Below are 18,172 nucleotides of genomic sequence, written 5' to 3' on the forward strand. Positions count from 1 at the left end.
GTACATCTATGCAAGAAACAAGAATTAGTTGATTGTGATATTTAAACTATTGAAAAATGTTGATACTTTGATAAAGATATATGGTAACAACTATAATGGCTAAGTTTATAAATTATGAACAAGGCAACTTTACACATACTAAGTATTGAACATCTGTCTAAATGGCACTGTGGAATTAGGAAAAAGTAAAGCTAGCGTATTACTATTGTTACTGTCATAAGTTAAAATATCTATTTACCGCATTAAATTGACCAATAATAATCTACAAGTTGTGTATAAGTTCTGGGATTTATTCACATTTCAGCTTTAATGAACATAAGTTATCGGAGCAAAATGGTTTCATATAGACTAAGTTGTGTGCAGCGACAGTCCTAGACAGGGTTTTTTTAAGGTTTGGTTTGGGTGACCGCTAAGTAGTTTTAAGAGACCGCAAGTGTGTCATTTAAATACCAAAAAGTTGCAGTCCAAAATTTGGGAACGGTCCCCCAAAACACTTTAAAAAAACACTGGACTTCTACACACCAGACGGTATGTGACCAGCAAAGTTTGATAACCACATTTAAGTAAAACTTTTTTTCAGTTTACTAAAGTTTTACTATCTAATAAAAACCAAACTGTCAAATTTTTTTTCGAAAATATTAAAACTTAATGGCTAAAATTAAAATCGGAGATAAAGTATTACTGCAAGGAGACTAAGTTAACTGTCTAAAATGGCACACAACATTTTATGACGATAAGGCTAATTCACTTTTAACAAATCAATGCTTCAGTATTATCTCTTCATTATGTGCTACCCGCTTACTCGAAAATATTACTTAAAATGTTGCATCTTACCTTTTACGAATAGCTAACCCTAGGTTTATTGATGTCTTTATAATTCCGACTTTTTTTACTCTCCTGAGATTTATTTGTGAATCGCAACATTTTAACAAAACAGCCTCAGGGCAATTTCACGCACTACATCAGTCTAGCGATAAGTTAACCACACGAAAGTCTGGATACCTTGCATTTAATCAGGTGTGGGATGTTCAGTTCAAGCGGTACGACGAACCTACAGACCAGGATGCTACTTTCGTGACTCAAATAACGAACCGGCTGAACTTTGCAAACTTTTTCGCAGAAAGTGCCAGTTCGTGTTTTGTATAATTGCTATAAACAACTTGTTTGTGCAAAGTCAAAAATCCAACCATAGGGTTAAAGAAGTTCATGTTTAGCAAATTTAAAAGATCTGATGTTTATCTCATATCTTTTAGATTAATACAAAGTTTTCAAGCAGCGGAATTCGTGCAACGCTGAAGTGTGTATTTGACAAAATTTGATGTTTACGTTTTACAAGAGCTCTATTGCCATCTAGCGGGTATAATATATTTTAGTATCAGCCGCTAGGTGAACTGGAAGGCTGCAATTGGAAAAACAATTTAATTGATTGAAAGCACACATTTTAGTGAAATTAATTGTACTAAGTAACAAATGCCTACTGTGTGTAACGTTTACCTAAATTGTTATTTAAAATAGATAAGCTATACTTTTTTTAATACTAACTGTTCATTGTGCAATCGTAGTTGTAATCCAAACTAAGACTTAATAAAAAAAAAAGTTTAAATACAATGCAACAAAAACTAAATCCACAAATGTTCTAAAAGCAATTCGCCATACAATTTATTAAAAATATGTTTATGCCTTTTATTAAACAAAAGAGGTAATTGACGCCAGAATAATACTGTAGATACAAAAGTGTGTGTTTTTTTGACAATACAACAGACAGAGTAAAGCTTTTCAGTTACCAAAAGCTAGTCAGAAAATAATTTCTGGCAAATTATTTCAACGTCAAAATAAACTTAATTACGTATATTTTTTTCAAACAAAATTTTACCACCGTCTTGAGAATGGACTATGTTTCTTAGATTTTGAAAAAAAAAATTAATATTCAAAAAAATATTAATATTCGCCATAAAAAATAAATTAAAAATTTCATCCCAGGTTGAAACTCATGTTTTTGAGTAGCGCAGGATTAAACCTTTCCAATGATGCCTCGCTTGCTATAAATTTGTTGGGGAGTAAGGGTTTAATTCGGCGAAAACCGATATTAATATTCATGACATATCGCGATAATCTTTGAAAGTCTCTAGTACCCTCATTAAAAATCACAATCGAAAGAAACTTTCACACGTTCATTTTTAAAGGCGTAGTTTGTCAAAGAACAAAAAAAATTAAAAAATTTTAAAGTTTTAAAAATTTTTTTTGTTCTTTGACAAACTACGCCTTTAAAAATGAACGTGTGAAAGTTTCTTTCGATTGTGATTTTTAATGAGGGTACTAGAGACTTTCAAATATTATCGCGATATGTCATGAATATTAATATCGGTTTTTGCCGAATTAAACCCTTACTCCCCAACAAATTTATAGCAAGCGAGGCATCATTGGAAAGGTGAGATCAATGTCTATGCAATGTGTTTGATTTTATGGTGGGATGAAAATTATTTGTTTTTCGAAAAAAATTTACGTAATTAAGTTTATTTTGACGTTGAAATAATCTGCCAGAAATTATTTGCGGACTAGCTTTTGGTTTTTCAGTTAATAATATGAGCAATATTGCTGCTCTGTAAAATTTTGAATTATTTGCGATGCAACAATTGTATACAAGGTCTTAAGTATTAAAATTGTAAAACACAATAAAAGGTTATATTTGCACGCAATTTGAAAGCATACTAATAAAAACATTTTTTTGGATTATATTTTTGGGGTTACTTAGTGGTAAATAAACAATTGAACAAGTAAAAAAAGGAAAGGCAGTTAAGTGCTGTATTGGGAAGACAATAGGCCAATTTACACTTCTTATTATCCCTTTGACATTAGGTAGAAGTTAACATAAAATCAGCGGCAAAATAAGGATGTATCATATGGCAATTCATTTTGTAAAAAATATTGACATTAGCAACGTTTTTATAATAATAAAAAAGCAATTAATTATATTACGAGTTGTTTGATAGCACATAATATGGCAGTGATGTAAAAAGCAGCTCTTCTACACAAAACCAAAACTGTAATCGGTAGTATAAAGAGAAACAATGATTATTGCTTATATTCTGGTGGCCTAGCATAATCCTTAACAGTGTGGTAATACTCAAAACAAGGTACAAGACAGAGTGGTACGTTGCACGTTTCGCAGCAGAAGTTTGTACTTTTCTTGCTCGTTCGACCACGACCCTGCTTCTTCATGCGAAACGACTCTTGACGACTGCAAACTAAGCACATTCGACGAGGGTTTTTGATCGCATAATGCTCACCCTAGGGAAAAAACACAAAGGCTATTGCTATATTCATGAATCCTGTGTAGTTGTTTAAATTAATAAAAAATTATACTAAGAATGTTCGGATTTATAAATATAAAGCACTTACAATTAAAGACAACATATATAAAAAATAACTCAATAGTTTTGATCTTGGCTAACTACCTCCAGGCATTTTTACCTGCCAAAATTAGGCATTTAATTTTTTTTAATTTTAAAACACTTAATTAAATAAATCACTTCTACAAATATACTTACCAGCTTGTCAAGACATGAATATTAACAGCTATTTAAAAGTAAACATACTATATATTTTTGTGTATTTCCCTTTTAAACCCAGCCTATAAAGACATTTTGCTAAAGTTATTAAAAATTAAAAAAGATAAAAATATAAAAACCTGCAATCTGTGTCTTTTGAGCTTTTTAGGTTTTCTGAAATGAGATCGTTTTATTTCTTCTTCAACGGTATGACTAAGCGACTCTGTAATGTTGATTATAAAATCTAACATTACCATTTTTGCTTGGCCGTTTTTAGACGCAATGACGTTGTATGCCTTAAATGAATTTTCCATTCCCAAATTTACCAAGTGAAAGAACAACTTTTTCCACCATTTTAGTGTCTTTGGAAAAAACAATTGGTACGTCAGCAAATCATCGTTGCGATGTTTAGGAATGTGTGTCGAGTAATCTTGCACCAAAGAGGGTTTATTTCGCTTCATAGTGCCGTATCTGCAATAAACCTCCACAACTTTTGAGCTGTTATCGTGAACCGTGGACAGAAATACCTGGTCTTTTTGGTCTTTCCACTTAAGAGCGAGTAGTTCGTCCTTACGAAAGGCTACAGTGTCTCCTTTTTTGAGTTTCTGTCTGTTAAATTTTGTTGGTAGCAGGTTTCTGTCGCACAATCCCACAGCATGAGTTCCAGTTTTCCACAGACAACTGAACAAATCTGGTGACGTGTGGTTATCATCCATATATAAATGATAGCCTTTATGGAGATGGTCCTTCATTACTTCAAAAACTTGATTGCTATTGTTAGCTTCTGTATGTGAAAAGGTGACGTTGAAATCAAAGCAATAGTCACTGTCACTTTCCTGTAACTCTAGTATATTAACTCCCCAGTCTTTACCTTGTACCTTTGTTGGGTTTTCAAATCCACTGAAATCCACCAAATTGTCATGAACATAGGCCTTTTTCTTAGGCGAAATTACCATTTTAAACCTTTCTTGAAAGTGATCTACAATAGGCTTTATTTCAAACAAAGGTCCACTGTTATTTACGCGATCAGTTTCCGCAAAGTAGAGCATCTTCAAAATAGCTTTAAATCTCTCGTAGGTCATTAAACGTGGAGAAAATCGTTCCTGGAAAACCTCATCATTGCTCCAGTAAAGATTGATTTGAGGCTTTCTGACAAAACCCATTCGAAATAGAATTGCAAGGAAGGATTTCAGTTCAGTTGTTGTAACTTTGGACCAACTATTCGTCTTACTGTGCTTTGAAACATAAACTGCTGAAGAGCGTTTAAGACGGGAAGCGAACTGGTTTGTATTGCGACAAATCAGTTTAAAAAACATATCTGAAAAAAACACACAAAACACATCGTAAGGTGTTGTGTGCTTGGAGTTGGGAATATTAACTCCAGGCTCACAAAGAAATGGAATTTCTTGAGGTTTGATAGTGGGGTTATCCCCCCAATCTTCTTTGCTGTCACTGGAAACGTTCACTGGTTTAGTAGATTTGTTGCTTTTAGAAACTGGAATGTGGGTGGGGCTGACACGCCCCTTTTGACAAATCTGAGTAGCAGGATGATTGTGTAAATGTGTGGTTGTAACTTGGTGATTTCCATGTGTTATTTGCGTATGGTGATAAACATTCCATCTCTGTTTTTTGCACGGAGGTGGCCCTTCATAGTTGGGAGGTAAGACTGGAATTTCCTCGAGGGATTGTAAGAAATAGTCATGGCCGATGTCGTGTGAATTTGAACTGAGGAGCCTTCTGTACATCTTTAGAGTAATTCTAAGTTAAAATTTCCATGATTTAAAATCTTGTGTGATTACTAGATCCTGAAAAGTTTAGTAAAGTCTAGAAATTTATAAAAATAGTTTTGCAGCAATGCAACTCAACTGAGCTTTACAAAGATGTCGTGATAGTTTGTATTGCGTGTAAGCTATTTGAAAATAACAAAAATATAAAAATGGTTTACAAAAACTCTAAGCATAAAGAATGAAATAAAGTAACATAATAAAACTTTTGACAAAATATTTAAAAAAGTGAATATGTAAATTTAAAAAGTACAATTAAACAGACAATAAGGTTGGCAGTTAAGGAACAAGCAGATTAGCATAAATTCTTCGTAAGCTACGTAGGTAATATGTAAAAATGCTAAAAGAAGAAGCATTTTTATGATCCTAAAAACCTATTTTTTTATTATATATTTATTTTGCAGAAAATAAACTTCTAGCACCAAGTCTATAGAAACCAAATGCAATTATTTTATTTATAAATATTATTTTCACTATTGTTAAATATAAAAATATCGTAAAAACTGTGTTTAGCCAACTTCATTATCAGAATGTGGTTGTGATTTCACACCTTTATATTCCAAAGGGGTTTCATAGTTCTGTATTGTGTGGTAAGCTTTGAAGCATTTAACAGGGCAAAGAAACACACAACACTTGTCACACCAGCACCTCGTTCGCACACCTCGCTTTATTTTACGCTTCTCAAGGCTGGCCTTAAACTTTTCCTGCGCATGACAAACTTCGCAAAAACCTTTACGGGGAACCTTGTCTTTTTTAGTGAGGTGAGTCGGAAAGTGGCGCCCCTGAAAACGGCAGGATTGGGGTATAGATCGTGAAACGGACACTGACATTTGATCAGCTGCAAGACAGTGGATTATTTTCGAAACATATTCTGTAAACGGTAAAGTTTGCAGATTTTTAGATTTCTGTTTGATGTTAAATGCAACATGAGTGTTGACAACTGCTAGAGAAAATATTTGGTAAAAAGCTTTTTTCCACCAATCAAAACACCGGAAAGAAGTGCCTTCGCACATGTATGCAATGTCTTTTCGACAGGGAATAACACAATTGTTAGTGGCATCAGTCACCACTTGTGGGCGCCGCTGCAACTTCTGAACACCCAGACCACCGCGCTTCAGTTCATCCCAGTTTCTATTTGCAGAAGACGAAAGAACAATAACATCTTCCCCTTCTCCTTTCCACTTAACTGCTTTTAATTGGTCGCTTGCGTGGTAAATCGCGCCGTTATTTTCAAGTTTTTGCCCAATAAAGCACAAAGGAAGACCACTGCGTACTTGTTTGCAGACCCCAGTGCACACAGTGTTCCGTTGAAGCAAGTCTTTGACCAGCTTGGCCGATGTGTATTGCTCGTTTGTGAATAAATGGAAGCGTTTGTTTAAATGCTGCTCCATGATTGACATAGCGAGGTAATGTGTGCTGTTCACATCCGCTTTGTCACGTTTCTGGCTGATAAAGACGTCAAAATCAAAACAGTATCCTGTCTTGCATTCACGCAGTTCCAGAAAATTAATCGACCATTTTCTTGCGTGACCAAGCTTGGATGGAGTCTTGAAAGTGGTGACACCCTTGTAATTACAACTCTGCTCGCTAAGAAAGATATTTTCACCTGGGATAACATTGGAACGATATTTTTGTCGCAAGTAATCGATAATTGGTTGAAGGTGGTATACAGGGTTATCGTCAGGCGGAGAAACACTGCTGTCAACAAAATGCAACGCAGATAAAATCAGGAAGAATTTGTCTCTCGTTAACAATTTTGAGGTAAATGAGTCTTGAAATAAATTCCCTGTTTTCCAGTAATACATGTGGGTTGGTTTATGGACTAATCCCATGTACATTAGCATCGCAAAGAAGTGTTTAATGTGTTTCGGGGTTAACTTATCACTATGCTTAAAAAATAAACTGTTTCTTTTTACCGCTTTTAGTCCATTGTTCTTAATGAAGAGGTTCGATTTTTCTGCAATGAATTGATAAAAATCTTCGGAAAAAAATTCTTCAAATACCAACATGGCGTCGTTTGGTTCATTTGGAATAAAACTTTCATTTTTGTTTGACCCTGATTTTTTGGGGCCGGAGTTGTTTTTTAGCCTTTTCTTTATAGATATCTTAAGCGGTTCTTTATTTTTTCTTTTCGTGTTAGAGTACGAAGACAGAGGTAAATCTTCATCAGTGGAAGATTTCTCTGAATCCGAACAAATTGTTGTTATGCAGTTATCAGCTGATGCAATTGTAACTTCCTCTATTGTCTTTGTTTTATTCATGTTTTATAACAAACACATCAAACGGAAAAATAATTTACCTTTAAATATGTTTTAATCAGGACACAAATATGTTTAACATTTCTTTATCTATTAAAAACCAAAATCAAAACACACGTTTAACTAGAATCATTTTTATTACAATTATATAATTTAGTAGAAATGCAAGGCAATTTATTTAGGTTCACTTGATATTTTTTCAGGTTTCTTATTGTATACATTTATTATTAGTATTTTTGGTTTGCTGCAAAAATTAGCATTTTAACAAACACAGTACACACTTAAATCGATGTTATTTCTCAACACGCGTAAGCGGTAATAGTGGAGAGCAATCGCGCACCCAAAGAGTTAAAATAAATTTGCGGCAAAATTTAAACCAAAATCAATGTAAGAAGATTTTTATGAGGCACAAAGAAAGACTTATTTGCTTTATTGTGTAACCTCTTTAATTTGCAATTTCTACGGACTCATGTAGTTTTACGTGGTCTTACTCGAGTCCCGACTCCAGCAAAGCAAACCGACTTCATCGAGTCCCAAGTCCGACTCCGACTTCGCAGCCCCGGACTCCAGCAATAAGACCGAGATCATTTCGGAAAACATAGTTTTGAAATAAAACTAAAGTAGGCGATATAGACAGTTTTATAAGCAAGCCGATTTGAAATGATTTAACTTCCAATCAAGGCGATTACTTCACTATTTTGCATAACCAGGTTGCTTTCTGTATTTGCTTTGCTTTGGTGCCAAGTGAAAGAATGCTAGAGGTGAAATAAAATCATTAACTTTATTATGTTCAAGCATTTGCTTTTGATGCTGTTGAGTTACTTGGACAAGATCGACGATAGCAACGACTTGGACTCGACTTGGATAAGTAAAGTGTTGGACTGGGACTTGACCTAATTGTTGTTGGTTAAGATTGGCCTGGAAAGTGATTGTTTACAACATTGGATATAATTGCTCTACAGGTCCGGCGTGCTTCCGTTTTTAAATTACAGTGATATACGCTATAATATTATACAGTTAAAAGTAACTGGTAATATCTCTGTTGACTGTAATAACTTGGATTGGACAAAAAATCAATTGCTATTATTAATTTTAAACAAAATTAATTTGAAATGGGTTGTTTACGACGCCGAAATTTTCCCAAGCCTAATATTAAAATAGACTCAGAAACGAAACTCAAAAACTTGATAGAAAAGCATCGAAAACCAAAGGCAGGTGACAGCCAGCAAAAATCGTTCCAAGACTTGACCTTTTGGTTTTGTAAGTTGTAGTAATGTTTTGCAAGCGTAAGAGACCTGGAATTTTTGAATTATTTCCTATGAGGAAGCACTTGAAGAAAGAGGCGGGTCATGCTGCTTTGCGACCTTATTATTAGCACGCGATCAATTTGTAGTGGTTTATTCTGCCTTGGAATCATTTATGTTTTTCATATTTTCACTTAGTTGCACCACTTTTGTGTCTTCGCCCTCAATAGGATAACAATAAATCGTTTATGGTATTAAACAAAGGAAAAAAACGTTCAAAAATTTGAAAAACAAACTAAATGAATGATGCCACTTGACCTTGAAGAACGTTGTCAAAGTCAAAAGTACACAGCGCATACCGGGCTTTAGAAGGTCAACTTGACAATTTTAGTCGTCGTTGTGAATTTTATCTAATCTAGTTTGCGGTTTTCCAAAAGATTCTAGAATTTCTTACATCTTTGCATAAGTATAAACGTATAAAATTGGCATTATTTATTTTTGATATTCTTAGTCATGTGTTGTTTAACATCGCGGTAAAAGTAAAGTAAAATAAATTGTTTTCAACTTATTTAAATATTTATTTCGCGTACAAATACCAGCAGATAACTGGAACAGTTAAAACAGATTAAAAATTAGTACTATTGTAACTTCATACTAATTGCATGCTTCAAAGACCATTGATATTCTAAGGACATCGGGTTACGAACTTGGTAATTAACTCACCTGGAAACTTCTAGAATCTAACAGGATCTGTCGATCATTAATGTAAGCAAAAAAGGCTGTATAGAAACAACCATCTGCGGTGAGGTTCGAACTCACAACCTCGGCCAAATCTGTTTATTTTGTTAAGGTTTTAGGTTGGGGGGTTCTATATTCAATAGAAAGCTATATTATAAAGATGTTTAAGAAAAATGACTCTGAGAAAAGAACTCCAATCAAGGAAGTTTGTCACTTATTTCGGACCAATGCAGAATCGATCAAGAGCAATTGAATTTCGCAGCGGAAGTCGCAAGATTGCTCAAGTGCGTTGTGTACAACCAGCTCACTTGCATTCCATCGTTGTTGCGACGAGTTTGGAAAATTTTAAGAGCATTTGGAAAAGGTGAATATAAAATGCTTTGTGTTGTTGAAATGTAAGGCTAACGTAAGTGTATTTAGTGCTTGCGTGAACTTTTTAAAACTTGCTTGGAATTTGGAAATTTTGCCTGAGTTTTACGCGATTTGGTTAAATGTTTTAATTGTTATTACTAATTTTTTTGTTTGAAGGCAGCAGGGGCTGATACCGGATTTTTGTTTTTGGGGTTTTAAATAATTTTGATTTATGACGTCACAATAGGCGTAATCGCGCGACATTGGTTGTTCGGCAGAATCGAGTTTTCTGCAGAGAAGATCAAATCAACTAAAAGTCGTAAATAACATCAAAGCTTCGTTATTTGGTTTGACAAACACTTTTTTCGTTTCAGATGTTTCGGACAAATCTTTTCACCCTAACGTTTCTCGTGGCATTTTTGATTGTGACGTCACACGCAAGAAGACGAAGTAAGTCTGTTAGATGTTAGACGTCAATTATGATTTCATAAACTTGTAAATGTCAAGTTCACTCAACATTCTATTTTGGAGTGATTAGGTCTTCCAATAATAAAGTTGAAATTTTAAAATGAATCAAGAAGGTTTGTGTATGTGCTTAAATTAAATGAAACTTGCGAATTCTTATTAGTGCACTTTTTTTAATCATTGACTCAAGTCACTACAGCGCTGCTGGTTAGTTCAACCTCTAATGCTTTATTTTCTTCGTTGCAGAATATACGAAGCTTCTGGATGAATCTGGAACTTTTAAGGGTGATTTGGGGAGCCAGCAATGGGTGATTCGAACTCTACCGTCAAATCGGATTTCGTTGCGCTTCACTGACTTCACTGAAGGTCGTATTACGGTGAGTTGAAGGTTAAGCAGTGATTGAGGTGGAATCTGTAATTGTATATTCCTATAATTTCTGCTTTTGTAAGTTAAAACACCCAAGAAACGATTAATTTGAGTGCTGATAAAAATGATTTAAGGTTTAACAAAACGTAGAACCAGAGACAGTTAGAGATGTGCTATATTAGGCCTACCATATGTCCTCTTTTAGGAGGATTTGTTACTTCTCAAGAAAACTGAATGGTCCTCCGAGGACGCTCAAAAATGCCCAAATGTCCTCTTTTTTCGCATTTCGAGTTAGTTGCTTATACTTTCAACAGGACGTTTGTGCAAGACATCGTTTTTATTTCCAAAAAAATACTGTAGCCATGTAACATGCTGAATTGCTGACACCAAAAAACTGTAAAAACTCTGATGATAACAATTGCGTCCTACCTTTTATAAGTGAAGCTTTGATTTGCTTTTCAGTCACACTAACTGAAGATGATACAAGTTCGTATCTAAACGTCTTAATCAAGATGCTGTCGATCTACTCGACCTTTTTGGCTTTGAAATTTATTATTAAGCTACATTACAGATCCGTGCATAGTGTACCCAAGCTTAAAGAAGGTTTTTCAACAAATGGCCCTACCAGCCCTACCTTCTTGATTGTTGTTGCAAGCATTGCGTCAGAGAAATTGCAACTCAATCTCACATGTAAAACGGCCTATTAATATAGCAAAGGTGTGAGTTTGTGGGGCTAGCCTACTTTTAATGTTATGGCAGGCTATGTTCTTATTTCTTACAAAAGTAACTTTTGCCTGCAACTATACGAAATGTAAAACTTCATCAAACTCAAACAGGAAATATATACCTTCATCAAATTTAAACGTAATAATCTCAAATTACTTGCCGTCAAAAATTGTCCTCTTTTTGGGTACTGAAAATATGGCAGCCCTACTATATTTGACAATTTAACCGATACAAAATATTACTACGCTCAAACAAGCAGACATGATAAAATAGTACAGTGGTCATTTTTAGGACATTAGGCTGAAAATTTGCTTTTGCGTTATGGAGCTTATTTGTCATTATTTATTATTATTGTATTATTTTAATTTAAATCTACCCTTCTATTTAAAACTTTATGCTGTGAAGTGGCTGTGGTTGTATGCAAACATTAGTTTGCTTTCGGATCGGCACCGATACCACTCAAGTATCGGACGAGTACCGATTTACATCGGGTATCGGCTCCGATCCGAAATAATCGAAAATCGCTGGATACTACTTATAACTAGATACTACCCCTAATACCTTGGTAAGTAACAATACTAGCTCGTAAAATATTCTATGACGTAAAATATTCTATGACGTGAAATATTCTATGACGTAAAATATTCTATGACGTGAAATATTCTATGACGTAAAATATTCTATGACGTGAAATATTCTATGACGTGAAATATTCTATGACGTAAAATATTCTATGACGTGAAATATTCTATGACGTAAAAGTATTCTATGACGTGAAATATTCTATGACGTAAAATATTCTATGACGTGAAATATTCTATGACGTAAAATATTCTATGACGTGAAATATTCTATGACGTAAAATATTCTATGACGTAAAATATTCTATGACGTGAAATATTCTGTGACGTAAAATATTCTATGACGTAAAATATGCTATGACGTGAAATATTCTATGACGTGAAATATTCTATGACGTAAAATATTTTATAAGCCACGGTGAAAACAATTTTTTTGGTCGGAAATTTAGGAGTTTATTCCAAGTTACATTTTGTTGCAGGTCCGCGAAGGCAGGTCCACCCTTTACCATATTTACACAATAGATGATTTTGGAGAAGTGATAAGCAAAACGATGGATCTACCGTAAGTCAGACTATGATTTTAAACTGTAAAGTCTAGTTGGGGTTAAATAGTGCTATAAAGCGGCAAGCGCCGGTCCGTGAGGAGTTCGTTACCGGTCCGTAGCAGCGTTGACAGATTCAAATTTTGATTTAAACCCAAGCCGTACGTAAAAGTCGGAAAAGGATAGGAAAAAGTCAAAAACAATTAAATGTATTTATATATTCAAAACACAAATTTAGTTTAAATATACTCCATGGTTGATTGGTTTGATAAAAAAACACAATTAGTATCAAGCTCTCGTGAGGTTCAAAACAAACTAGTGTGCTGTGGCCGTAATAAGTTACATAGCACGTTCACAACATCCTAAAATGCATTCTTTATTGTAAAATCTAACTCCTCGTACAATATATCGAAAAAGTTCCATATATTATATTTTTTGTATGTTTACCGTGCTCACCCTAAAGTGCAATAGAATAAATCCATGCAAACAATGTTTATAAACAACGTCCCATAATGAAATGGTTTATTATTTTGATGGTCAGACAGGAAAGTTTTCGAAAAAAACGTATGCATTTTATTAGTACATTGGAAAAAGTTGTAATAAATTTCCTTTACTGAGGATTTGTTGTTTTTTTAAGGCCGGTCCGCGACAAAATTTTAGTTTCAAGCCAGTCCGCAGTGCACAAAGGTTGCCGACCACTGCTATAAAGCGAGAATGTGAAATCTGGGTCAGGCAGAGATAAAAATATGTGGCCCGCGTAAGGCTTAACTTTGATGCCCCCGAAAATTATTTTATGTCTCCATTTAAGAGGTTATACTATGTTTTTGTTGACGAGCACTTCAGTTAAGGTAAATCTGATAGGTGAGAAATGTAGTTTGATTTGACCGGTCGATTTTATAACTTGCACATAGGCTACCCGTCACGTAAAGCATGCCCAAATAATGAAATACTTTTTGTTACTTCCATTCGAACTTTAGTTAAAACAATATATCGCAATCTAGTTAAACTTTGAGTCTGACAACCTCCTTTAATGTTGCACTGAATATGTGATGTTGGAAATCACCTTGACCCTTGTAGGATATATCTCGACCTCAATTTTAAGATTTTATACAGACGATGCTTTTGCTGGCGAAATACATTTATCTCTTTTAAGATCTTTTAATATTGTCTGCCCTGAATTGCTAGATTTTCTAGAGTGTTCTGCAGTTTCCTTTAACGTATTATAAAATTCCTCAGTCTTTATATTTCTTAATCTTTTTTGTTTAACTTATCTTAAAGGTTTCGTTCTGTATTTGCTTGACATTCGCATATCGAAGGAAAAATACTTTGAGTTTAATTATTTTGAGTAATATTTGAAGTTAAATTAATAGATTTAGTGTGATTCATTTTACAGGGAATCAGGTGATGTCATAGAAAGTGGCGAAATAATCGTGACGCCGCCTTTCCAAATTGATTCAACGGTAAGGAAGTTGTTTGTGACGTACACGCGAAAAAACGCGAAAGTTGAAAGTGATGGATTCGTTGCGAAATATGAGAGTAAGTAAAACACCAGGTGGAATAAGAACTGGTTTTATCGGATATTAATTACAGTGTTGTAAACAAGTTATTTCGGAAAGACTAAAGTCCAAGTCAAGTCATTAGTGAAATGACTTAAGTTTCAGTGAAGTCAATTGCGAAATTACTTAAGTCCAAGTCAAGTCATTTGCGAAATGACTAGGTCCAAGTTAGGTTAATTGCAAAAAAGTCCCAGACCAAGCTAAGTAGTAAAGTCAATTAATCAAAGAATTCTTGAACTAAATATTAAAAAATGGTAATCGTGCAATTCTGGGCGTTATTTTGATTTGTAAACAATTTTTACAATAAAAAAAATATTTAAAAACTAGGTTTGTCAATTTGCTTGCATCAATAAATTAAGTCCAAGTCAAGTCATTTCTCAGAGTGACTTAAGTCCAAGTCATGTCATTACATACAAACTTGTTTAAGGAAGTTTGTTGAAACATGCTTGACTTTGCAGCCTACCCCGCTGACCTCTGTCGCATCGATGACCTTGAAACACGTGGCCAGAGTGCGAATTGTTCTGGTTATCAGTTCGCTCCTGTGTCAGGGAACTGCACTTACAACGTGGAGTGCAACGAAAACATCACTGAAATCGGGTGAGAAAAAAATACTTCAGTAAAACACACGAAAATATCGTATAGATGCTGAATCAATTAGAAAGATGATTTTGTTGAATTTCTTGTTTTTATACATTTAAAAAAATTTCTACCTAATCGATAAGGTAACTGCTACGATTAAAAAGCACCACACTAGAAGAGGCATTAAAAACATGTGAAAACTATAAAAAAGGCACACAACACACTTCTATACTTTGTTTAGTTATTCTGATAGCAATCTAGCATTTTTTGATACGTGTCGAATAATTCTAAGGTCGTTGTTAAATCTCCACTGAAAATATTTTTCGTTAATTTTCACGAAAGCAACACTTTTCTGATTCTTCTGAGGTTTTTTTTATTCCAGGTGTGTAGAATAAAATCACCACGCCTAAAACCAGAAAAATAAGAAAAAGACACACAGCACGATTCTATAAATCCGGGTCTGTGTGGTGCTTCACTCTTCTTCTTATTGCCTTGTTTTTGACATAGAATTGCCCAATGTGTGTCCCAAGTCTGGCAGCAATCAATAACTTGCCTTCCAGATCCAGCATTGGTTGAGCAATGCGTCGTCACCGAAGGAAATATTGTAAGTCGCATTCTGAACTCTAAAGTGCTTCTAAACTTTCTTGTTTTACGGTGTTCTTTGCTCTTTAAATAGCCTGAAATTATCGCTTCACCAGGTTGAGATGGTTCTAACCAGAGCTGCGGAGGCGGACTGTGGACTCGGGTTACTTTTTAACCGACTCCGCAACTCTGTCGCAATCTCTAGAGCAGGGGTTCTTAAACTGGGGTCCATGGACCCCTTGGGGGTCCGTGAACTAATTTCAGGGGGTCCATGAAGGCCAAATTGAAATATTTGTGTACGTTTAAAAAGTAATCAAATTAAAAAAAAAGTTTAATTAAAAATAAAACGTTTTACCACTGAATGTTAGACTCCTTTTTACTTAAATCATCATCACATTTCTGACAGCCTATTTGATTGTGACGTCAATTTATGATGTCATTTTTAATAATTTCTTGCCTACAGTGATCCACGTGAAGCAAAAAATAATTTTAGTGGTCCGCGGTGAAAAAAGTTTAAGAACCCCTGCTCTAGAGTAATTATTGGGTAAACTCTTTAAAACTGCATATTTTGAAAATTCTAAAACAAAACAGCTTTGCCAATTTTATTTTTTTTTACTTTAAAACTTTTGTGTTTTAAATAACCTCAAATTTTGGTGTGAACCAGTTTGAGGTTGTTCTAAGTTTGGAAAAGGAACACCTGTTGTTTTCTTTGCGTAAACGATTTGTTATATTGAATAATGTTAATAATCCACAAAATGCGAAGTCTTATATTATCACATTTTCTCCTACAATGTTGCCTTTTAACTCCTACTAAAATTGACTATTGATTTATTTAACATATTGTTCGTTTAAGCCTTAAAAAAACTTTGTTAGCACAACAGATTGGTTTCCGAATATTTCACGTAATTTTTCGTCTTCTAGAGAAGACTAAATATATTTTCCCCATATTCTTTTTCTTCATGCCGCAAAGAAAACTTCTTAAATTAAATATTTTCTCCTTTTCTAAGAAAAACTTTTTAAAAAAGATTTGGTGTTTTTACTTTTCAACGAATATTTGACAGAATAAATAATTCGCACTTTTTCTCCATTTTTAAACCCTCACCAAATTAAGTTCAACCTGCTTGGTCAAAAGCTTAACCATTGCAACACACTTAACCATTGTTGCAACACACTTAACCATTGTTGCAACACACTTAAACATTGTTGCAACACACTTAATCATTGTTGCAACACACTTATCCATTGTTGCAACACACTTAACCATTGTTGCATCACACAGGCCAATTGTCCTTACTCCCTGAAAGATCTGGCCAAGTATTTCAAGCACATCGGGGGCGACCAACCCTCCCCCGGCACCCAGGGTTCCAGGGGTGGACGGGGAATCACCCGATGGCAGGCCAGGTGTACCAAGGAAGTCTGTTCCCACCCAAACTGTTTCAATAAACGTAAGCTTTCATCTGCATTTAAACACAGGGGTTACGCTAGGTCACGGGGTTACGTTGGGTCATGGGTTTAATTTGGGTCACTTGGTTACATTGGGTCACGGGGTTACTTTTGGTCAATTAGTTACGTTGGGTCAATTAGTTACTTAGGGTCACGGGTTTACGTTGAGTCACGGGGTTAATTTGGGTCACTTAGTTACGTTAGGTCACGGAATAATTTGAGGCTACAAAGGGTAACTCACGTTTTTTGCTGTAATGTTTGTGTAAAAATAAAAATCGTATCGGAGATAGAACACAGAGAGGTTGAACATAGGTTGTCTTATTGCAGGTATTCCCGGAGATATTTTTAGCTGCATGGTATGCCAGCATTACAGCTGCCAGAAGATCTACATTGCTTGGCCTTAATTGGACGCATCTGCTTTGCATAAACTGTTGGCTGTTAACAAGAAAAACTCAAAAACTTGAATTTCGTTTTTAAGGCTGATGTGTACTTTACGTTCTTTGTATTAAGACAGTGAACTTTTTTGGTCCTAAGGAACTGGTTTTATACGAAAAAACTTGTAAATTAGTTTGTAAATAGTTTTACATTACTTCACCAAAGTAAATCTAACTTTCCTGAAAATCTTTTATATTCTATTTCTAAATATTGCTAATTAACTTATCTGAATGATAAAAAATAAGCATTAAAACGAAAAAACGAAAAGGCCTACCTTGTCAAGTACGAACAAAATAAATTGTGCTAATTAAGTAATTGTCCAATGCAATAATTTGTTTGATTTCATTTTCTCAAATAATGTAAATAATATAGGCATAAATCATAATGGATTGAATAAATTTAATAAAAAAATTGAAATTGAAATCTAGAAACTGATTCGATATGTCACTTTTTCAAATTTAACACGCAAAGATCAAACAAGTACTTCATGTAATATAGGCCTACTGCCGTAATTTTACATGATATTTTGAAATATTAAGGCATGTGAGCTTGTATACTTGGTTATGTACAGCGTTTCGGGTGAACTTTGTACAAAAATAAACAAAATCGCACAAAATTTCAATAATTTTTTATTTTTCCTTGGTTAACATGAGACAGTAGCGAGAAAGCATCCGCATTTCTTAGTGAGATCATAACGTGTAAGTTTCGCGTGTGTCAGTGTTGTAATGACTTAAGGTCTGGACTTGACTTAAGTGCACGTAAGCAACTGTTTTCAAATGACTTGACTTGACTTAAGTATTTTTACCAAAATGACTTGACTTGGTTTAAGTATTTTGGACAAATGAATTGACTTGGACTTAAGTCATTTTGTCAAATAATTTGGGATTAAACGAAGTGTTTTTCCTTAAAATTTATCTCAAGTTTTGCACATTAAACATCTTCAGTGCTGTTGCGTTTGTGTTATTTTTTTAGT

General features: G+C 34.4%; 1 protein-coding gene across 1 annotated transcript; it reads left to right on the forward strand.

The window, feature by feature from the left end:
- Nucleotides 1-9,852: 9,852 nt before the first annotated feature.
- On the forward strand, nucleotides 9,853-17,813 carry LOC146139083 (uncharacterized). Its single transcript, XM_083392102.1, has 9 exons — nucleotides 9,853-9,936; nucleotides 10,298-10,373; nucleotides 10,635-10,765; nucleotides 12,542-12,624; nucleotides 13,998-14,140; nucleotides 14,619-14,757; nucleotides 15,247-15,343; nucleotides 16,601-16,766; nucleotides 17,092-17,813. Exons 2-9 carry the CDS (start codon nucleotides 10,298-10,300, stop codon nucleotides 17,166-17,168), a joined length of 912 nt encoding a protein of 303 aa, XP_083248228.1. The 5' UTR covers nucleotides 9,853-9,936; the 3' UTR covers nucleotides 17,169-17,813.
- The last annotated feature ends 359 nt before the right edge of the window (nucleotides 17,814-18,172 follow it).

This window comes from Ascidiella aspersa, chromosome 6 (genome assembly GCF_963924565.1).
Source record: "Ascidiella aspersa chromosome 6, kaAscAspe10.2, whole genome shotgun sequence".
NCBI classification, from domain to species: Eukaryota; Metazoa; Chordata; class Ascidiacea; order Phlebobranchia; family Ascidiidae; genus Ascidiella; species Ascidiella aspersa.

What these genes read in the sequence shown, in the direction of transcription:
- LOC146139083 (XM_083392102.1), top strand. Translation starts at nt 10,298, where the DNA reads ATGTTTCGGACAAATCTTTTCACCCTAACGTTTCTCGTGGCATTTTTG. An exon ending in TCACTGAAGGTCGTATTACG is followed by an intron (nt 10,766 to 12,541) that starts GTGAGTTGAAGG and finishes ATTTTGTTGCAG; the next exon opens with GTCCGCGAAGGCAGGTCCAC. An exon ending in AGCAAAACGATGGATCTACC is followed by an intron (nt 12,625 to 13,997) that starts GTAAGTCAGACT and finishes TTCATTTTACAG; the next exon opens with GGAATCAGGTGATGTCATAG.